General features: G+C 36.4%; 1 protein-coding gene and 3 long non-coding RNA genes across 4 annotated transcripts; all 4 read right to left on the bottom strand.

The window, feature by feature from the left end:
* Positions 1–975: 975 nt before the first annotated feature.
* On the bottom strand, positions 976–4,391 carry LOC133518739 (uncharacterized). Its single transcript, XR_009799521.1, has 3 exons — positions 2,236–4,391; positions 1,318–1,423; positions 976–1,040 (listed from the first exon to the last, which is right to left on the bottom strand). It is a non-coding gene; the product is annotated as an uncharacterized LOC133518739 (long non-coding RNA).
* Positions 4,392–5,285: 894 nt separating this feature from the next.
* On the bottom strand, positions 5,286–8,454 carry LOC133518738 (acanthoscurrin-1-like). Its single transcript, XM_061852420.1, has 3 exons — positions 8,314–8,454; positions 5,902–6,397; positions 5,286–5,400 (listed from the first exon to the last, which is right to left on the bottom strand). The coding sequence occupies exons 1-3, from the start codon at positions 8,375–8,377 to the stop codon at positions 5,394–5,396; spliced, it is 567 nt and encodes a 188-aa protein (XP_061708404.1). The 5' UTR covers positions 8,378–8,454; the 3' UTR covers positions 5,286–5,393.
* Positions 8,455–18,295: 9,841 nt separating this feature from the next.
* Positions 18,296–19,716, bottom strand: LOC133518737 (uncharacterized). The gene is made up of 2 exons (XR_009799520.1): positions 19,608–19,716; positions 18,296–18,400 (listed from the first exon to the last, which is right to left on the bottom strand). It is a non-coding gene; the product is annotated as an uncharacterized LOC133518737 (long non-coding RNA).
* A 185-nt stretch (positions 19,717–19,901) lies between these two features.
* On the bottom strand, positions 19,902–22,039 carry LOC133518716 (uncharacterized). Its single transcript, XR_009799516.1, has 2 exons — positions 21,369–22,039; positions 19,902–19,949 (listed from the first exon to the last, which is right to left on the bottom strand). It is a non-coding gene; the product is annotated as an uncharacterized LOC133518716 (long non-coding RNA).
* Between the last annotated feature and the right edge of the window lie 1,095 nt (positions 22,040–23,134).

Genomic DNA, 23,134 nt, shown 5'->3' with positions numbered 1-23,134 from the left:
TAACCATTTGAGAACTTGCACTCAAAGCCAATAAGAATCCAAGATGAATTAGGTACGCGTCATTGGAGGCAGCTCGAAACATATCCAAAAAGGATTGCAGATTCCCTAGGCCAACTTAGCTTTATGAGGCATTCGAAAGATGATAATAACTCATTATTTTATGGCAGAAATGTGCATGTTTTATACCATTTTAGAATCTGCATAAAATGCTTAATATTATAGCGTTATTTTTTTGTTACCTTTTAAGTAGTTTTTTTTCACGGCAGGTGGTCAAAGTTGAAATTGATGTTTCGCTGCGAATAAAACTTTAGATCAAGTCCTTGTTTTTTTACATTTCACGTAGGTTATCGATGAAATATCTCTTTTATTATCCTAATTAACTATTCATGGTGCCGTACACATAAAAAAAAACTTATTTTAAGGGCTTTATAAGTGCACACTGAGCCTAACAATGCTGAAAACGGTCAAAATTCACGAAAAACGTTAAATTGCCAATAACTTGAAAACGGTGCAACTTTTACTAGGGTCATGTTAGGTTGGTTGGAACCCTCTCAGGCTGGTCTACCTCCAGTGTCGCTATGGCGTGTCCTTTTTGGGACACCCTGTATATTATGATTGTACCTACAAGAAGTTCACGATTCGATGGAAAACTCCACTTGTTTTAGGCGCTGTAGCGCAAGTGTATAGAACAGCGCTATCTACCTATACGTATATAAATACCGGTATCCCGTTCGCACACCGGGAGGCTCATTCTGATTGCAATACCAAGTAATAAATTTGAGATCAAATCCATAAAACATTCAGATCCAATTTATAAACTGTTATTACAATAAATAATCATTCGGAGCGGTGTGCATGTGCAACCAAATTTAAGACCGTCTAATTCAGCCTGTTACGCAAATACAATGGACTTAGTATTAGGTAGCGGTTGAGAGCTGGTACTGCTGGCAGAACTTGAGGCTATCTCAGCCGGTGCGCGCGGTCCTGCGGGCGCTTCTCGCTTGTTGATGATGACGTAGCCTAACTCCAGGCTTTCACTGCTGCATAACAATTATTAAAACAATAAGATTTTAACTAAAACAACCACTGCGAGACATGTACATATTTACATTATTTTTATTTATAACTTATTATTAAAATCAGAATATGCCTGTTAGCTTAACCGTTTTTGAACCCCACAAGGTTCACAGTTTTTGTTCCTAATTTTGCCATTTTTTGTCCGTATTTGTTTAAACCTCTGCGCAAAAGAGGCTTAAAGACTTGTTTTTTTTTCCATTCATAATAAATAAGGTTATGAAGTTAAGAACAGCATATTACCTGTCATCATCACTGCAGTCAGCACCAACGGCTACAATGTGGTCCCCGGCGATGCTTGCGTCTTCAAGGCTGTCGAATAAATATTCGCTACGCCGCAACCTTGCACCTGCAGATAATAATATTTTAATATACAATGGTGTTACTCTAACTAGCTTACCCGTAAATCTAAAATAGGCCCTTGAGGCATTGTACCAAGGATGCTGGTGGCATTTCCTCGTGGTATCGCATCACTATGCTGATACGTTGTGCGAGGCAGCCGCTATTGCCGCCAGCCCTTCGGTCACCAGTTACGAGTACGTCAACCAGACGCTTCGCGATTTCTGCAAAAAACTTGTGCGCGCTGGGACCCCATGGACCTAGAGTTTCAACGCCGGATGAGATGAGACCGCAAACAGGAACATCTGAATTGCGCAGCAGCATGCGCCACGGGATTCAAGAGGGCCAAACAGGGATCGGAACCGGTTTTTTGGAAAAACTTTGAAATAAACATATATTTCGGTTTATTTTATACTCCAAATATAGGAATCGGTTGTGTTTTTAGATAACGACTTCGTATTATGAGATTGCCCAATTAGAAATGAAATAATTAACAAAGAACGAAAAATACCGTTTTCGTTCCCATTCAAAAAATACCGGTTTCCGATCCCTGGGGCCAAATTGAATCCCGGAATTAATATTTTAATTGGATGACATTCCGAAATCAAACACTGTATTATCCACCTAAATAGAAAAAATAATGCAAATAATAGTGTAAGTGGAATAATTAAAAGTACCTAGAGTTTGAATGTATTGCCAATAAAAGCCTTAAATTTTTGGTTTTAACCGATCCAAATTGCGATCGATCTATGATGTAAATATAGGGAATGAAAAAATCAATTATTCTTAATTGATATAATTGTTATGAAAAACATGACTTACTTTGAACGGCTACAATAATAACTAGGAACACAGCAGCAATACACGTTCCCGCGTTGGCCATTTTTTCAACTACTCGTGTATGCCAATTGTTTTCTCTTTTATGTTGCTATTTGGCCTAATTTTGCCGGACGTATAGTATTATAACTATAGCCATGGCAGGGTCGAGCTCAATGTCAAATTTGGGCGATGATATGACAGAACAAAAGGCAACCTTTTGTTTGATTTGTGACACATGATAATTCTATTCTCAAGATAATTTTATTGTATATTTTTTTATTAGCTTCTATACACTCATGGATTCATGGCGGGTGACATTTAAACTGAACCATTTTCTGCAAACGTAGCTCAGAATACTTTATAAAAAAATAAAAATACCTAGATCACCAACGGCCCACTATCCGTTTTGTTTTGTTTATCGACACTCGTACTTACTTTAATTCCCTCATTATTAAGACTGTACACATACACACGTCTTACCCAAAGAGGGTAAAAAGAGTTAGGTTTTCATTTATAAACACAATTTTATTTTGTATTTCTTCCTTCTGCTTTGGGGACTGGAAAATAGTCCAAATTTCGAAAAGAACATTATTTTTCTAGTTGGAGCCACAGTGGTCATTTTATTCCGGTAATATTTATTATTAAATTCGTCAGTACTACTTTTGTAATTAACGTAACCATCATTCATATTACTACAATCATTCCTTTGACCACGGTGTGGCATTTTACTTTCGTTAGACCATAAAATGCTATCATTGTTATTACTATGGTGTTCCACATTGCGATTATTGACCGTAGCATTAGCGAAGGTCTCCATTTTAACTCGCACATTTTGCTTTCATATGTCCGGATGTTCTCATCTAATGCTTAACCGATTCTCGTGAAATTTTGTGACCAGATTCTATGATGAAATAGTTTTGTGTCAATTCCGTTTTTGGGAAATTTTCAATATGCGAAATTAGCATAAAGGACTTAAGCGCCAATAGCATTTATGACGCTTAAGACTATTGTGAGGTGACTGTGAAAATAACTCAACGAACTAAGTATTTTTCACTTTCACATTTTCTAAGCTAAGCGAGGTCTACAGCTCACAGAGCCACTATAGTCATAGAGGTATTTTGATTCCCTAACTATTGCCATCGACCTTATTGTCTCTTTATTTTCCACTACTAGTGCTGTTACTTTCTTGGCTCTCGTCTTTGTTGATGTTGCACCTTTGTATTTGATGTTTATTTCATTCTTTGTGATGACGGTGATCCTCCCTGGCATTGTCGAGGCATTGTTATCACCGCGACTCTAACGAGAATTGTGACGGTTTGGGCGGCTGTCTTCAGTAAGGTACTCTTATTGCTGACGTGACTATTGGCACATCTGGGACCACAATTACTACAGCAATTAGTATCTGTTTTACAGGCCCAAGAGACTGGCACAGTTCGACTCCTTTTACTAATTGGCGACCTGTTCTTTATATTGATTATGTTGTTTAACATTCAAACGGTCAGTATCGTATGCATACATTACTTTTAATTGGTTTATTTATAAATGAATACTGCAGACTGTAACATGAGTCATCCTTATTCAAGGAAACTCAACGCGACGCCATAATAAAAGACTAGATAATGCTGCTTATCAAGCGCAAATCTGAACCTTCTAACTTTTTCTTCTACAATATGGCCGCCATCAGATCTATGATGATTTTGCCAATGTCAAGTGTCGTTGTTCAGTAGTAACTTTTATGTGTGCTCGTAGAGCATGACGTTGTTCGGTAGTTGCTTTTAGTAAAAATATAGTTCGACTTGGAAGCCGGGTGTTGATTAAAACATAGTTAACCTTTTCGCCGCCACGTCAATGTAGTAATAAAGTGTCACCAACGCCACGTCAAAAATTGCACGCATGCAGATCTGACCAAAACCACGACTAGATATGAAGACGTGGCGTGTAGGGCACGAAATTTACTGACTTTATATCAAGTCAATGGCGGCGCAAAGGTTAAACGCGTATCAAGATTCGTTTTGCATTAGTTGCACACTTCCATTATAGTTCACTGAATAATAAGCTATCAATATTACACTTTAAACAACATTAATGAGCAAAACACAAAAAAATATTCTCGAGACGTCTTCGCCATCTTGTATCTCCACGAGAATCACCATGTAACTATCTTCTAACATACAATTTCCTGGGGCGCTGACAAATGACTCCTGACACTGACATTTTCCTGTTAATTTCTGGGTCGAAACGTAATGATGGTACTAAGTAGGTACCATTGTTACTTTTTGACCCCGTTAATGTTTGACCAGCAATGTACACCTACGGCACCCTTAGGTGACAAGGTGCCAATGAGGGCTATCGTGTTTAATTTTGCCGCTAGGGGCGCTAGTGTAGACGAAGGTCTTCCTAAATGTCAAATGCTTAGAATTTGTGGGGGTTTCAAGCTAGTTTATCTAGTTTATTTGATGGCGGGTCTGGTCTAGTGGGCAGTGACTCTGTCTATGAAGCCGATGGTCCCGGGTTCGAATCCCCGTAAGGGCATTTATTTGTGTGATGAACACCGATATTTGTTCCTGAGTTATGGGTGTTTTCTATGTAAAGTATGTATTTGTCTATATACGTATGTATATCGTCGCCTAGTACCCATCGTACAAGCTTTGCTTAGTTTGGGGCTGATGTCCCCTGATATTTATTTATTTTTTATATTTAATTGTGGTAATTTTTTTCTATCTTTGATTAATCATGTAAACATAAGTTATAGTATAGTTATACTTAGTTAGTGGTTTAGAAAAGTGCCAACAAAAAAAAGTATAGGCAAATTACCTATGCAGGTTTAAAAAACGACAAATTTTGACGTTAAAATACCTTTGTGTCTATTAAAACGCATTGATTTAAAAAAATAAGCATATTAGTATTTTGAGACCTATTTTGCTGAACCGCCCTCTATAGTGGCGCCAACTGGTGAGCACAAGCCCTCAGTGTCGGGTGACAATCTGACAATAAAGGTTTATGAAACAAAGGCCTGATGATTATATACATGGGATGGGAATAAAAAAATCATGATAGAAACATACCGTATATTACATACATATCTACAAAATTATGGCAAAAATATAATTATCTAAAGTATCACATTGGGGTTCTTGAATCTCCGCCTTGAAGCTGTTGTCTTAACGGCTGTAACAAAATAAAAATATTTTAATCAATAAAAATGGCACAAAAGAATACTTGGATAGTGATTAAGTTTGTAATTTTAAATCAATATTCAACTCCTATTGCAAAAACAAAAAAACTTCAGCAGCTTAAAGTGACGTCAGCAGCCATATATATTAAATAGCACTATCAAATCGTCAGGTGACAAGCAAAACTCACTAATTACCACCACAAGTTCGTAGCTATAATGAACCATATTGCTACTAAAATAAAGTTGATTTTTGTTTAAATATTTTTTAGTAGTTGGTGAGTTTTGCGTGTCACCTGACGAAATATAACATGAGCAATAAATATAACTCTAGGTTCTGAGTTTTGCTCATAAACTGTTTCTCTTATTCTATGAGTATGTACTTGTATGGGTAGATCTGGTAGTCCATTAAGTGATCCTAAGGATTCATTATTCATTTTAAGGTACGAAATCCTAAAAATGCATTAATATATAGTTCCAGATGCTTTGAAACTCACCCATATCCGCCCTTGTACCCGCCGCCGCCACCAGCGCTAGAGCTGGCACTAGCACTGGCGCTAGCCTTAGCGTTGGCACCGCCGAAGCCGCCGCTGCCTCCTTGTCCACCACCTCCGTGACCTCCGCCGCTGTTGCCCCCGAAACCGCCGGATCCACCGCCTCCGTGGCCACCGCCGCCACCGCCGCCAAGGCCGCCTCCGTTTCCGCCACCAAATCCGCCGGATCCACCGCCTCCGTGGCCACCACCACCGCCGTTGCTGCCGCCGTAGCCGCCACCGCCTCCTAATCCGCCACCGCCGCCGTGGCCGCCTCCCAGACCACCGCCGCCACCGTTGCCGCCTCCCAGACCACCGCCGCCACCGTTGCCGCCTCCTAGACCACCACCGCCGCCATGGCCGCCGCTTAATCCGCTGCCGCCGCCAAAACCGCCACCGCCGCCGCCGCCGCCACCTCCTCCGTATCCACCGCCTCCGTTGCTACCCCCGCCATAACCACCTGTAAACAAATACCATGTTACACGTATACCAGTTAAGGGGAAAGAATAGCTTTTTGAATCTAACTAAAGTAAGTAATTTTTCTATGAAATTTCATTTTGGGAGAAAACATTTTCCACTAACTAAATCTTAACGAATCACTTTGATTTTATGTTTCACTTTAAACTTTTTTTTGTTTTGCAAATTTTGAAAAAATAGGAAAAGCTATAAACCTAGTTTTCCATTGTGTCAATAACATACTAAAAATCATGGAAAATGTTTAGAAGTGGAAAAACGTTTTCTCCTTTTTGTATTGACGATCACGTGCTACTTCCCACCTACTGCTTAAATTATGCCATTGAATTATAGACACTGAATAAAGTATTAACTACATACATCTTGAATCACCCTTAGAATCATAATATTATAAATCCCCCTGCGGTGTAGAGAAAAAAAAACCTATTTCTTGATGTCTACTTGTTATTTCTTATGTAATGGGTACTTAAGATATTGTTTGCATAAGTACATGATGCTTATTATTTGATTGACAAGATTGGTCTGTCACTTAACATTGAGTTTGAAGAAGTGGACAAATAAAACACCTGCACGTGTAACTATATAAACAAAACAAAAAAATGTTAAATATTTAGACTCGGACTTTTAAAAAGGCTTAAAGGACAAAGTAGTGAAATTGGCACAAACAGCATTTAAAGATTTACTCAAATTTTTGAAAAAATGATTCAAACTTAGCATGTTTTCTGCTCTCCATAATCCGTAGTCTTCATCTATCCATATATAAATAAATTAATAGAAAATATACTCAGCTTATGGGGCTTACTTATTCTTATCATATGTAATTATTCTCGAATTTTGCACGGCAATTTTGCGAACAAAAGCTTTTTCGTGCTAGTATGAGTCACTTGCGCCAATCCTGGGTTAGCCACGAACTCGGAGTTAATCGTCAACTCAGGGTTAAATTGCACTGGTAACCCCGGGTCTAACCGGCTAATCCCGAGTTAGTGGCTAACCCTGGATGACGCAAGTAGCCCTAAGTGAAAATAAAATTTTCATCACACTTGCTCGAAAAAGATCTTATTTCATTCAGGTGTACTGAAGGACAAAGGCCTATTTTGTTCCCGCGGGAGTTATAGATTGTCAAAAAAAAATGCTAAAACTCCCTAGGGAATTATAGATTTTTTCTTAATTTGTGTCACTTATTCATACAAACCAAGTAGCATAAACGAGTTTTACTTTTAAAATACTGATGTTTGTAATTTAATATTTTTGTTTATGTTTAAAATTATTTAATTTGATTATTTTAACAGCCGTTTAAAATATTTTTACATAATTTTCAATCGTGGCTGAATGCTAAATAGGTCTGTGCCTTCGATGCCTAACCTGTCGAGAAATTACAAAATGGCGGACAAAAGTTTGATATGTCACCGTATTTAAGAATTATTTCGCTTAAAATTTATTCTTTTCTTCGCAAGTGTGATGAAAAACATTGTGTGTAACTCCAGGGGTAAGAATATTGCAAACTCGAGTCTTTAATTCCCTCCAGCCTGCGGCTGTCGGGAATTACCACCCTCGTTTCCAAAATTTCACTTACCCCCCTCGTTGCACAATGTACTATTCTCATTTAGGTTCCTATCTTCCTATGTACATTCAGCAAAGCTATTATCTTGGCACCTTTGCATACACATTTGTAGGTATACAGGGGCTTAGTTAATAATTTTGCTCTTACTTATACAGCAAAACAAGTTAGGAAATCCTGGCAAACAAAGTTTTTAAAGCTTAGTGAGTAGGAAAGGCTGGGAAAAAATCATCGCAAATGATGCCTGTCTAAATCCCTTGTTTATGACGATTGGCGATACCATACATACAAATAGATTGTAGAAAATTAAATGGATAGTTGTCTTGTAAAATTTACAAGTTTACCTGGGTAGGCGTGGGCGCAGACGAGGAGCCCTAGGGCGCACGTAGCTAGCACTAGTCGAGCCATGATGCTAACTGTGCCGGGTCTCCGCCGACCTATCTTTTATAGAGACCCGCTTATGTCATACGTGTTCTAACAGCAACACTTTTATGTGACTATCAGTGGACTTTATGGCTTTGTAATAAGGTTTAAGAATGGTTAACATTGTGGACGAGTACAAGGATACGAGTAGTGCAAAGTTTGCGAGCTCTTCAGTTTTTACGAGAGCTTTTTGTCGGTGGTTTTTAGGGTTCCTGTGAAATGTTTTGATAAATATGAGTTACCTAACTGGATTGCCGGTGCCAGACGTAGTTATCTGGAGTACTGGTAATATAATAAGACATTTTTAAGAACCAAGCCTTTCTAGACCTATTTTCTATATTAGACTCAATTAATTCCTGAGATTTTGGTGCCCGCCTAGACGCGTTACCGAAAGCTACTACTTATGTTGTTACCTGGTTCTATTTTCCTTTAAAATTTAGTTATAGTTTTACATGTATGTAAAATGTATAATTATTGGTGCAATAAAGAATATCTACTTACTAACTTAATCCTGTGGATTATAGATTGTTTGATTGATTGACTAAAGGTTGTCTGGTAGATATTGCTCTTTAGCGATAAGACCGCCTGTTATCACCTCTGTCTTCATGTATTATGTATGTCTTTCTTTAAATGTTACTTATATATTAAATAGAGAAAAGCCAAAAGGTAACAAAATAAAAATATTGAAAACCACTGTTCTAGCATATATTTGAGCTTGAAGTTAGCGTAATTTGATCTGCAAATTAAGTTTTGGGCAATTTAAACGTAAATAAAGTAAAAATCATTCAAGCGAAATAATTAAGTAAGGCCAATTACATTATGGGAATATCTGTACATATATCCGTTCAAAGCGTATTCATATGTCAGTCACAAGTCACAAGTATTCATAGCTGTTGGTTTCTATGCGGACTTATTTGTCTGTCTGTTTTATTATGTAAATACTTCTTTCTCAGGTAGATCCAGAACGAAAGAGTAACCCGACGTGTGTGAGCGTATAGTTTCGTGAGCTTGAACTTGGGTAAACAAACTAATTTACCTTCATATCTTCGTTATCTTATTCATGATTTTTTTACTTGAAACAACAGTTTATATAGGTACTTAAATATTTTATTTATCTCAATCACACTAGTAAAATATACTGTAGCCGCCGTGCAGGTCAGGATCTCGACGACTCAAATAAAACTTCGATTGATAATAAAGTGAAGTATAATCTTCCAAAAGGTACTGTATTAGAAGGGTTCTTGCCAAAACGGTTCAATGTAGAAAATGGGTGTTGATAGTATGGAGGATGATGAAAGAGTGATTTGCAATATTTGATCAGTACAAAAGGTGGTTTAAATTTAGGTGCCTTTAATTGGCCGCGTTAGAAAATATGTGGAGCGCTCCTATTGGTGCTTTTGAAAAGCCTCCGAATACTAACCGAGCCCGACGGCTGCGTTTAGCTACTGCATTGATTTTTATACAATAATAAGTTGCATTCGCAACATATACGTTTATTATTAATATTTAAATGAAAACAACCATCGTAACGCGAAATGCCAACAAAACCTGTCGTGTGTGTTTACATTATTTGCCTTTTCAACTATCAAACTCTAATTTATATTATTCCCCTAAAGCTCGCCACACAAAACAAATACCACTTGAATTGTAAGTTAATTTTTTTTATGTTTTGAAATGGAGCGTAACAAAAGAAATGGATTTTCTTCCAGTTGAAACTGATATATATGGTAAAGCCACGAGAGCGGTTGTCCGGAGTAATCCGGTCGGACCCGACCCGACTGAAGCAGCTGATTTTCGGGGTACTAAATTAGCGAAAAGAAAGTATGGTAAAACACACTTTCCTTTACGTGACTTCATATCTTCACAGTCATTTATTTTTACATAAACATGCCTACATAAAGTATCCATAAAAGCGCCCACCATCTTAAAACTACAAAACTATGTGTTCCATTTAAATCAATAAAGGCTTAATAGCGTCCTTTTGAAATTGAGTATCGATTCAATCCCAAATTGCGCTGGAAGCCACCAGCAACATGCTGAGATAAGGCCATTTCGTGGGACTTTATACTTTCTAAGTTTTTGATATATTATGTTATTTGTCGTCTTCGTATTTACGAATAATATAATTATATTCTATTCTAAATATTGCTACTTTGCCCGTCTATATTTGTAATTTTCCATTAAAGAAGGTGCCTTATAATGAAGCATTAGGACTTTCGTGATGGAAAACCACATTTTGTAAAAAATACTCGGAACCCTCCGCTGCGTATACATATATATGTATTATTATTCTAACTCAATCAACAATAAGTTGAGCCGCGCGATAGTTTTTTGATTTCAACTTAACCAAGCGTTATGATTGTATGATTATTTTTTACTGAGGAGTAGCAAAAAGTTGAAAACTGCTTCGCTCTGGGCGCAATACTGAGTTAGCCTTTGTGCCTCATTCTTGGTAGTACCTAGTATATGGGTGTGTTGTCGTAACAATTAAATGCCTTAGTAAATTATAGCGCGTACCTAGCCTCATATTAGGAGGATAGTTGACAACCGCTTCCCCAAATATGTATTCTTATAAATTGGTATACCTTAACTATTTATAATGTAATGCTATTCTGAAAATAGTTAAATCGAATCTCATCAAACAAACGTAGTTCACATTTTCCTGTCTAGTTATTGACATAATGGAAAATGTTTATACCTTGTTTGATGTATAGGTATGTCCCTTCATATGATTTTTTATTATAAGAGTTAGGAGCTTTTAAAAATGTATCACGGAATTTATTTTTTGAGGGGTAACTTTTATATTTACAAAACGGAAAAAAGTCAAACGAGGGGGCATAGGTTACTATACAATCGATTGTGTTATTATTTTTCCCGTAATGTCAATATCCAGGGGGACAATCGGAACTAGCAAAAGCGGTCGTCCACGGCAGTGATCAATGTGACAATACACACTTATCCCAAGGAGCTAGCACCACAATTGCAACGATAACCTTGATTGTATGGCCCAAAAGTTACTGTTAAAAGGATGTTTATTTAGTCGCTGGCAATAATTTAAGTAAGTAAGTAAGTAAGTAAATATTCTTTATTGCACCAACAATTATACATTTTACATACATGTAAAACTACAAATGAATTTTAAAGGAAAATAGAACCAGGTAACAACAGGCGGTCTTATCGCTAAAAAGCGATCTCTTCCAGACAACCTTTAGGTAGCAGGAAATTTCGAACTCATACAAAAGTCAACAGGAGCAAGGAGCTAAATATGGAGACTATTAAATACAAACATTTACGGGGTCATACTGAGCTAATTTTACTATAGGACCAACCCCGAACTCGCGAAATTTTTTTTTACTCTCCCATAGAAAATGTCAAAGTCAGACAGCCAAAATGTATGAAACAGCCAATTTATCGCTGTATTATGGTTAACTGGTAAATAAATAAAAAATAAAAATTCTTTATTTGCAAAAAATATGGTGGTATGGTGGTATTCGAACTTTCGAAAGATATTTGTGTGCAATGACATATATTGCTGGTTAAGCATGCAAATGTTTACTTAAAACAACAATAGTAGTTTTGATTAACCATTACAATGACTAAAATTATTATCTACTTACTTAATATTAGGTACATTACATGGCTCGTTGGGTGGACGACATTCGGAAGACTGCGGGTCACTTCTGGATGAGACTGGCTCGGGACCGGGATAAGTGGCGTACTAGAAGAGAGGCCTATGCTCAGCAGTGGGCGATAAAAGGCTGGTATGATGATGACATTACATGTCGAATACTTTTTTATTTAGTATAAATTAATTGAATTAATATTCGAGTAACTAAATAAATATAAATAAATGAACGCGCTTGTCTTATTTTATCTTCAGGACAAGTGGTTAGTTTCCATGATAAATCTTGATTGGGTTGGATCCGTCATGAAACTGTCACGTTTCCATATTAATTAGAGTAATAAATCAAGTACTAATAGAACTGCATAATAATCAATTCTATGATATTGTATGCAAAGCTATACTTCGGTACGTAGTTAGTGACGTTCCTAATATTACCATTCCCATATTCTCACGGGTAATATTCCCGGATAAAATGAAAATGTAAAATATTAAAAACTGACGTAAATATTGCCGAAAAAATTAAGCGAAGCCCTTGATTAGAAGCCTGAACAGAATAGGTACGTATACTACATACACACAACAAATACAATACAATACATAAATAACTTTTTTTTTTTTTTACATTATTGGGACAGTCGTGTAAAAATATTTATTAAAGTTCTGAACGTATTTATGTTTCATACTTGATAATAATCCTTGCTACTAGTTAGGTTAAAATATATAGAGCCTAGACTCCAACCGTTGGAGTTGAAGTTTGGCACCCACGTCCTGCGTCAATAGCATCATGTCATTTTTTCTTTGATAACTGATACCTTCACCAAGGCCAAGGGCAGCAACTTTTTTGTTACACAATTTTATTGACATAACAAATACGCAAAACCTATTTTTATTCTCTATGATTAATTATATCTTGGGGCATGGCAGTGCCCCCGCCAAGTCGCGCAAACGGAAGCGCGAGGGCACTACCTACCTTTTCTCGAAGCGCTTCGTCGTTTTTTTGAATCCTCACAACTTGGGTTTGGATTATACCAGATAAACAAAATTCTCGGAATAAAATGTCAATAATGGACTTATTAAGCATACAAAATTTCAAGTGCATAGGTAGCTTTCATACTTTAGATTTTGTTCATATCTAAAAAACCCCGATTTTGTCACTGACTCACTCACTCACTGACGATCATCAAAACCCTTAGGGTACTTTCTGAAGTCCTAGGAAGCTGAAATTTGGTATGTAGGATAGTATTAGTACAGATACAATAAAAAAATTAAATAACTTGGAATTTTTAGTCCCTAAGGGTGAAAAGGGGGGGGGGGGGGGGTTGTATGGGGAATCAATAACCGCTGAAACGATTTCGTTGAAATTTGGTATGTAGATAGTTATGGAGAGGGATATAGAACAGTTTTCAACCCCATAATAATCCCGTAAGGGTGAAAAGGGGGAGGCAAAAGGGCGTTAGGGGAAAAAAGGGTTGAAGTTTGTATGGGGAATCGGTAAAAAGCAGATTGTATAAAAGATGCCCCAGATACGTATTTGAGGATTTTGAATAGTAAATCACCCCCAACCCTTTTAATAAGGGGATGGAAGATTGTCATAGGCAACTTACTTATAGAAGTGAAATCCCATCAAAAACATTTTCATGTAAAATGTTGCCAAGACGAAATCATAAGGCTTGCGCTGTCAAAAAATTATCAGATCTCTTGTAAAGCCAAGCTTCTAACTTTACACTGCCCAACTTCACAAACTGTAGACGTTAATCAAAATATATGGCTTAACCGTTTCGTCACTAAAGAACTATTGTATATCTAATAAAAAATAAAGAATAGTGGATACATTTTTCACCTTACGCCCATGTGACGGTAGCGCAACGGCCAAGCCACGTATTTTGACTAAGGTGTACAGTTTGTGAACTTAGGCATTGTAGAGTTAGAAGCCTGGCTCTTCAACACATCTGGCAACATTTTACATGAAAATATTATTGATGGGATACATATAACGGCGAACCATCGGCAAACATATACTAAAATAATAAATACCTATATAACATATTACCAAGGAAATGTAACATGTGATCTAAGGCGTTCTAAGTTACTGGCTAAGGTATCAGTGTTGGCCCAACGTCCATTGAAATTGACCATTATCCATTACAAATTGAACCATAAATCGTAACGGACGGTTATAGTATACGGTTCAATTTGTAATGGTTAATGTATACGTATACTATTTTTCTACTGATATGTATATTATTTTTCTTTATGTTTCCGACGGTGCCGGAAAGCGCCAATTTTAGGAGGATAGAAAAATACGTATATACATATCTAATAAATGTAGTGCTTAATATCTCTGCGTACCTATTTTTTGTACAATTTGTCTATTACGTTTTATCTTCGGTCTGCGCAAGTACGACCACATATCTCATTACCGTCGCCAGCTTAACTGGCTCCCTATTCGTCAGCGTTTATTTTTTTGTTTTTTTCAATACTGTTCGAGCCTTCTGCTCCCAGTTACCTAAAATGTAGATTTAGCTTTGTAACCCCTCGCCCGGGTTGTGAACTACGTTCCTCCCGCTCTCTTAAACTCTCGGTAATCCCTCACCATAGTGGTTTTCTCTCTTCTTCCTTTACACTTCCTTTTCACCGTACAAGCAATCCGTCTCTGGAATTCGCTCCCTCTGGCGAGTTAACTTCGAAACGTAACCCATAACGCACGTGCAATTGTATGTGTATGTATCTATCCTTGTTTATCCATATATATGTATATATTTATGTACTCATAGTCATAAAGTATAATGAAACATACTATAGTATTTATTTAAAAAAATTATTTCGCTTAAAATTTACGGTTTTTAGGGTTCCGTAGCCAAATGGCAAAAAACGGAACCCTTATAGATTCGTCATGTCCGTCTGTCTGTCCGATTCTGTCACAGCCACTTTTTTCCGAAACTATAAGAGCTGTACTGTTCAAACTTGGTAAGTAGATGTATTCTATGAACCGCATTAGGATGTTTACACAAAAATAGAAAAAAAACAATAAATTTTGGGGGTTCCCCATACTTAGAACTGAAACTCAAAAAATCTTTTTTCATCAAACCCATACGTGTGGGGTATCTATGGATAGGTCTTCAAAAATGATATTGAGGTTTCTAATATCTTTTTTTTCTAAAATGAATAGTTTGCGCGAGAGACACTTCCAAAGTGGTAAAATGTGTGTCCCCCCCCCCGTAACTTCTAAAATAACAGAATGAAAAATCCAAAAAAAATATATGGTATACATTGCCATGTAAACTTCCACCGAAAATTGGTTTGAACGAGATCTAGTAAGTAGTTTTTTTTTAATACGTCATGAAATTAAAAAAAAAAAAAATTTTTCATCATACCCATACGTGTGGGGTATCTATGGATAGGTCTTCAAAAATGATATTAATGTTTCTAATATCATTTTTTTCTAAACTGAATAGTTTGCGCGAGAGAACCTTCCAAAGTGAAAAAAAGTGTGTCCCCCCCCCGTAACTTCTAAACTAACAGAATGAAAAATCTAAAAAAAATATATGATATACATTGCCATGTAAACTTCCACCGAAAATTGGTTTGAACGAGATCTAGTAAGTAGTTTTTTTTTAATACGTCATGAAATTAAAAAAAAAAATTTTTTTTCATCATAGCCATACGTGTGGGGTATCTATGGATAGGTCTTCAAAAATGATATTAATGTTTCTAATATCATTTTTTTCTAAACTGAATAGTTTGCGCGAGAGAACCTTCCAAAGTGAAAAAAAGTGTGTCCCCCCCCCTGTAACTTCTAAAATAACAGAATGAAAAATCTAAAAAAAATATATGATATACATTACCATGCAAACTTTTACCGAAAATTGTTTTGAACGAGATCTAGTGAGTAGTTTTTTTTTAATAAGTCATAAAATTAAAAAAAAAAATTTTTCATCAAACATATATGTGTAAGGTATGTATGGATAGGTCTTCAAAAATGATAGTTAGGTTCCTAATATCATTTTTTTCTAAACTGAATAGTTTGCGCGAGAGACACTTCCAAAGTGGTAAAATGTGTGTCCAAAGTGGTAAAATGTTGAACAAGATCTAGTAAGAAGATTTTTTTTTAATACGTCTTAAATTGTACGGAACCCTTCATGCGCGAGTCCGACTCGCACTTGGCCGCTTTTTTTTTTGTTTAATTCTCACTACACCCACCTTGAAGTTTCTCTGTTTTGCCTTATTGTTGACTGGTAGAGAATGCCTATTGGCATTAAGTCCGCCTGTTGTACTCTTTTTTATGTGCAATAAAGTTTAAAATAATAAATAATAATAATAATTATGTAGCATTCGTTTCTTTTTAGTTTTTACCAGACTATGGTGAAGAGAATAAAGGAGCGTTATTTGTATAACCTGTAACTATATAAGTATATATATTCTCTCTGAACAGAAACCGGTAAAACACTTAGGACTTTATAGAAGATGGACGAATTTATGTCGGTCATATAGTTTGGGAAACTAAGCCAGAGCTTTTTCTGCGCTTTTGAGATTACTAGGACGTAAAATTCATACAGACAGTACACACATTTGCTCCGTATCAGATAGTCTTATTATTAATAGCGCCTATAAGTGTTTACAATTTACTTGTAAACAAGCTTCCTGATAAAAAAACAATTACAAGGAGATCGTATCGAAGCACGCAGACATGTGCTTCTCCGAACACACAGTAGCATTTTCCTTAAACAAATTCGCAAAACATAAGTACACGCAGTTGATTTTATAATTGCAAATTAACATTTAGCGAATAGCAAGGTTAGGTTTTTAATGTTAAATGCAAAAAGGTGTGATAAACAGGATTTTTAGTATATTTGCGTCTTATGAATCATACCTAGTGTGTCTGTAGAAAATGTAACGTTTCTTGTAGTCTTATTTTAAGAGGAAAGGTCATCCATAAAAATTACAAGTCCAAACTTATCTTGGCCTTTGGACATTTTTTTTAAGCATGATGTATTTTTGTTCAATTTGATATCTAAATTATGTCAGTCACTCGTGCATCACCCGGCCCAACACGTGTACTTAAGTCATTGGCCAATTGGCTTCTTAGGTTTTCCTGATGCACAGAGAAATAAGAAGTAATAGAGTGCTCACTCCATACATCAGTTTTGGTACCAAAATGCTTATTATATACGCAGTCGACATCTAGCATCGAGTAGTGGAACTCTCAGTACTGCTAGTAACCGAAACTCTATTTTCAACTCCTACACTTACTCTGGTTATAATATTAGCTGAAAATCATTGAGCATTATTAGACTTTCTGTTTGTCGCGATATCTATTGTCGAGTAGCAGTACTGAGAGTTCCGCTACTCAATGCTAGATGTCGACTGCGAATATAATAATCATTTTGGTACCAAAACTGATGTATGGAGTGAGCACTCTATTACTTCTTATTTCTCTATGCCTGATGGTATGCGGTTACTGTAGTCTATTTTAGATGCATGTAACTCCAGCGGCGGCAGCACAGTCGCATTTTTATCGCCTGTAACCCTGCCTGTCACGTTCTAACAAGTATGTAAGTGCGAAAGTGACCGAGATAGTGACAAGCGATAAAACTGGAACCTTTCTGCCACCACAGGGCGCATATTAAATTTTTTTCTCTTAGACCAGTTGATGTACCATTGTTATCAAATTGTAGTTAAACAAATGAGGTAAGTGGGTATAGTTGATGAAGTATAATTCGTGCCCACTGATTCGCCATACAAGGTGTTTGAGAGATCGGCTTAAATTATATCACGTCAACCTCTATACATTTAGATAAACAGTAGGCCGATTTTAATTGTTTGACGATTTTTTTAGTTTGATTGGGATAAAATTTCTCCTCTTCCTGATTCTGGCCAGAATAAATTAGAAGTCCAAAAATGGGATAAAAAATGTATGTAATTTTCCTTATTTCTGTACCAAAGTTTGCGTTTTGTTACATTTTGGAGGACACAGTAAAATTAGACTTATATTGTGCAGAATAGGAGACTATTTATCCACCAATTTTTATCAAAATCTGTCGAAAAAGAAAACCGACAACAAATAAAAAATGGCTCATGTATTTTATTTCTTTTTTTTTTATACTACGTCGGCGGCAAACAAGCATACGGCCCGCCTGATGGTAAGCAGTCTCCGTAGCCTATGTACGTCTGCAACTCCAGAGGAGTAACATGCGCGTTGCCGACCGTAACCCCGCCCCCCCCTCGTTGAGTTCTTCGGTTTTATACAAATATTTTTGATAGTGAATAAAACAATAATATAAGAAATATATTTATTTGGTAACTTCTTCATAGGTACATCAACTTTGCTTTTAGGTGTACATTTATCTTACTTTTCTGCATCTGTTGAGAGTAAATCTTGACGCCTGCAACAAATGTAAGATCACAGTTTTGATTTCAAGTGTTTGCGTAATTGATGTGCTAAACTACCAATAATCAGTCTACTTCAAATATAATAATATAGTTATAAGATGTAATGTTTTGAAAGATGTGTCCCGCCGAGATTGTCGCCGGGACACATCTTTCAATATGGAAATGTTCACCTTATTGTAGCAAAAATAGTACGGAAAGTTCTTCGTTATGGTCAAACTCAAATTAAAAAAATTCTAAGACGAAGAAGACGAATCCACGAATGGCTGTTCCTGCCGAGGCATAAACCGGGAGTTTCCTGTAATAGGAGCAATAAATTAAACTGTAGGCTGTACTCCTCAAACTCACCCACATTTGTTCAGCAACTTTCAAAAATAAATTATGTTTTAATTTTTTTCAACATTGAAGTTAATTCTAAGACGCCATGTATTGCGAATTTTGTAACGTTTAAAGCGTGACAAGCAACCTCACACTGATGTCAGCGTACATTGAAATTAATATTAAAGTATGAAAAAGATAAAATCTAAAGATTTTATAATTTTTAAAAGTTGTTATTCAAAAGTTATATCGTTTTAGGAGTACAATATATGGTTTAATTATTTGCTCGTGTTACAGGAAACACCCGGTATAGTACTTTTCTCCAAACATGCGAGGAAATATAGTAAAATAATAATCGACCAGCACTCAAATCGAACCTTCACATCAAAAACGTCAAAAACAATCTTAAAAAGTTAAAGCCATAACTTATTCTGCCATTCAGTACCATTCAATATTCGTTCATTCAATAAAATTGTGCAATATAAGCTGTATGTTATTCCGTATCATTTGATACAAACTAACATACACGATTTGTCAAAATTGTATGCAATTTACATTTCATGTCGAACAAAAAGGCATCTCGACTGATATTAGAATAGAGGTCGAATCGAATTGCTTTGTTTTTCAGAGATGTTCGAAATTTGAATGTTATTACCAAATCGATTTTGATGTAGTTATGAAGCAATAACAACATTTACGCAGATAAAAAAAAATCGTTGCAACAAAACAGTTTATCTTAATGTTAGCCATTATTTACGGATTTTTAAGGCATCATACAAGGTTTATGATATGTGTGTAGATATTTATCTTTGCTATTTAGCAACATGATAAAAATTCCTTATTCGTTATCATAGTTCTGTATAACTTTAGAAATTGTCTACTAACCTGTATGTTAACAAACTTGGCAGCGTGTTTATTATTTCTTTCTGAATCCACCTCCGCCTCCGAATCCAAATCCGCCTCCGTAACCTCCTCCATAACCACCCCCGCCACCGCCCCCGCCTCCACCCCCTCCCCCGTAACCGCCGCCGCCTCCAAACCCACCCCCGCCCCCATAACCGCCCCCGTAACCACCCCCACCCCCGAAACCACCGCCGCCTCCATAGCCACCGCCACCGCCATATCCCAAGCCACCCCCATGTCCACCATATCCACCCCCGTAATTTTCGATGATCACTATTTTCTTTACACCACCGCCATAACTGCGTTTTTCTCTAATTGTCCGATCTGAAAAACAAAATGTTAGTTGAAATCCATTCCTTTAAAACAAAAGGTTCGTCATAATGCAGAAAAAAGATATACTTAAAATCGAAACTAAGATGGGTTGAAACCTCATTGAAAAACAAAAACACGTCGATTCAGTCGGTAAGTTAGCAGGGCATCGGCACATAAACGTAATTTAACATTAAAAAATTTAAAGTGTTGCCTTGTAGTTGTACCAAAACATTGGATTATTAAACTTCTTAACTTCTCTATACAGAGGGTGATCAATCCAAAACGGTCAGTATGGAGAAATCGGAAACTATGCGCGATAGCCACATCTGTGCTTAGGAAACATTGCTTCGATTTTAAATTTAATAATAATGACATTACATTTTTTTAAATCTTTCATACATAACCGGGAATCGAACCTGGTCAATCTTTATGTAATCGCGTGTGAATAGTATTTGTTTGCATAATTGATCCAGAAAGTATATAAAACCGGCCAAGAGCATGTCGGGCCACGCTCAGTGTAGGGTTCCGTAGTTACTCTTCCGTCACAATAAGCTAAACTGGAGCTCAAAGTAAATTGTTAACCAAGGGATGAAACGGTACCTTTCACGCGAGTTAAACAAATAGGCAAATTTGCATAATCAGTACCTAATTAAAGTCTTTTTACTATGAAGGGGAAACTTTTTGCGATAACTCAAAAACAGCTAAACTGATCATGTCCGCTACAGTTTTCATTTAAAGTCTTTTTTAAGCTCTACTTCCATGATTTTTTTCATATTTTTGGACCTATGGTTCAAAAGTTAGAGGGGGGGGACACATATTTTTTTTTCTTTCGGAGCGATTATCTCCGAATATATTAACTTTATCAAAAAATGTTTGTTGAAGACCCCGTTTAGTTTTGAAAGCCCTTTCCAACGATACCCCACACTGTAGGGTTGAAGCAGAAAAAAAAATTCATCCCCACTTTACGTGTAGGGGAGGTACCCTCAAAAAATTAAATTTTTAGATTTTATTGTACGACTTTCTCGGCTTTTTTGATTTATATATCCATGCCGAATTTCAGCTTTGTAGCACTAACGACCACGGAGCAAAGCCCCGGACAGACAGACAGACAGACAGACGGACATGGCGAAACTATAAGGGTTCCTAGTTGACTACGGAACCCTAAAAAAGATTGAATGTCATTATTATTAAATTTAAAATCGAAGCCATGTTTCCTAAGAACAGATGTATTATTATTAAATTTAAAATAGAAGTCATGTTTCCTAAGAACAGAGGTGGCTATCTCTAATAGTTTCTGACTTCTCCATACTGACCGCTTTGGATTATCATCCTGTATATTTGCAAAAGGAAAGACAAGATCAAACTTAGGTGCTTCAGATTTCACCTAACTTTAATAACATGTTATAAATTTAAAGATTTTAATGTTCAAACCTGAATTTAGGGGAGCACTCTCGCAGAGACATATTGTCAACGCAAATATCACGAGTAACACTACCAGTAGCTTCATTTTAGATAATCACTGTTTCTAAGCGAAGCGGTTCTTTTTATAGGATTTTATACGTTTCCATAAGGTGATTTACCAGGTTCTTAATCCACTTGATGTTTATTTTATTTATAACTTTGCTCTATTTTGGATTAATGTTTTAGTTTTAGGGTATCGTGATCGTGGTCAATTTTTAGCGTAATATACCTACGCCGTCTGCGGGGCCTAGTCCCAGACAAAAAATATGTGAATAAGCAGCGGTAAGGTTGCAATACAAAATTCCCTCTGTACGATGATCTGAACTGAATCTTATCTGAATCTTAATCCATATTACACGAGCTGAATTTATCAGAAATTCAGAGCCGGATCAGCCAATTCAAACGTACACGGACATCAGAATATTTTAATCATGTTATTTCGATATCGTGCATTTCTCATTTCTCTCGTACTTGTCTGTACATGTATTGGCGCGAGCGAGACGCACGATAACTAAATAGCATGATTCAATATTTTTCCGCTGTCAGTGTACGTTCGAATGGGCTTGTTAATCTCATGATCACGGAATAAATTCTGATATTCCAATCAAGTTATTTTTTTTCTGTGCAATATCTGAATTTATTCAGAGGTCTTTCGATTTTCTCGGTAGGCTTTGAATTTCTGACGAATTCAACTCGTGTGTGGTGCGCCTTAAAGACTAGTGTCGAGCCAACACTAGGTGATTCAGTGTTCTGAGAAATCTGAGATACGAGTGCGTTCTCAAAAGAAAATCTGCTCATATCGATGTGCCATTGATTTAGAAAATTGGGTACCTATTTTTCGACAACCGAGCGATTATCCGCTCACTTTAAGACTTGACATACTTTTAAGCTATTTTTTTATTAAGCATATCTGCTGCAAGCGATACTACAGAATTTTTAAATAAAGGAAATGGACAATTTTGAGCTTCTTGCCCATTTCCTACACGTTCATAATGTTTTAAAGACGTTTTTGTATAAATATTTCGCATTGAATTGTTTGAAATTGTTATTATTGAAATTACCAAATAACATATGCATATATTGCATAAACACAAATGCCTATGCCATTCGTTAAAAATATTGCAAGTTTATGGAAGATTATTTAAAAATAATACCGGAAATGTTGCCGGCAACGTTTCCGAGAATATCGGAAGTGGTAATTCCGGGTATCGAAATTAGTAATGGCATATCACTAAAAGTTCCTACGATTAGTGCAAAAAGTTTTAGTCCTGTACTTAGGTACGTAGTTAAGTTTGTATAATAAGAAAATCACAGCCTTAATAAAATTCAAGATATGCAAGTTAAATTCGCGGAATCCTGCAATAAAATAATATAACGATTTTTGTTAAATATCTTTATCCTTTGCGGGCAAACCCAATGCGCCCCGGTCAAGAGCTTCGGATGTTTTTTTTCCGTATTTACGTCAAGATCAATAAGTTGTTTTGTTTTGTTTTAGGTAAAGCCATGTAGTAAACAGGCTTTCTAAGTTTTTTTTAACTATTTATATTATTTATAGTTAAAGCCTGAATAACAAAACTGAGGGCCTACCGCGAAACACGAAATCGAAACTTCGTTGTTTGCCTCTCTATCGCTCGAATGAGCAAGAGTTATTAAATAGACAGGCACGAAATTTCGATGGTCGTGTTTCACGGTAGGTCCCCGGGATATAATACATACTAATCTATACTTACAGGGTA

Source organism: Cydia pomonella, chromosome 6, assembly GCF_033807575.1.
Source record: "Cydia pomonella isolate Wapato2018A chromosome 6, ilCydPomo1, whole genome shotgun sequence".
Lineage (NCBI taxonomy): Eukaryota > Metazoa > Arthropoda > Insecta > Lepidoptera > Tortricidae > Cydia > Cydia pomonella.
Note: the sequence above shows the minus strand (reverse complement) of the source record. Positions and strands in the feature narration are given on the sequence as shown.

Excerpts from the sequence above, each read along its gene's own strand:
- LOC133518738 (XM_061852420.1), bottom strand. The coding sequence starts at position 8,377 with ATGGCTCGACTAGTGCTAGCTACGTGCGCCCTAGGGCTCCTCGTCTGC. Across the intron at positions 6,398-8,313 it reads CTGCGCCCACGCCTACCCAG|GTGGTTATGGCGGGGGTAGC; the intron begins GTAAACTTGTAA and ends ATTTGTTTACAG.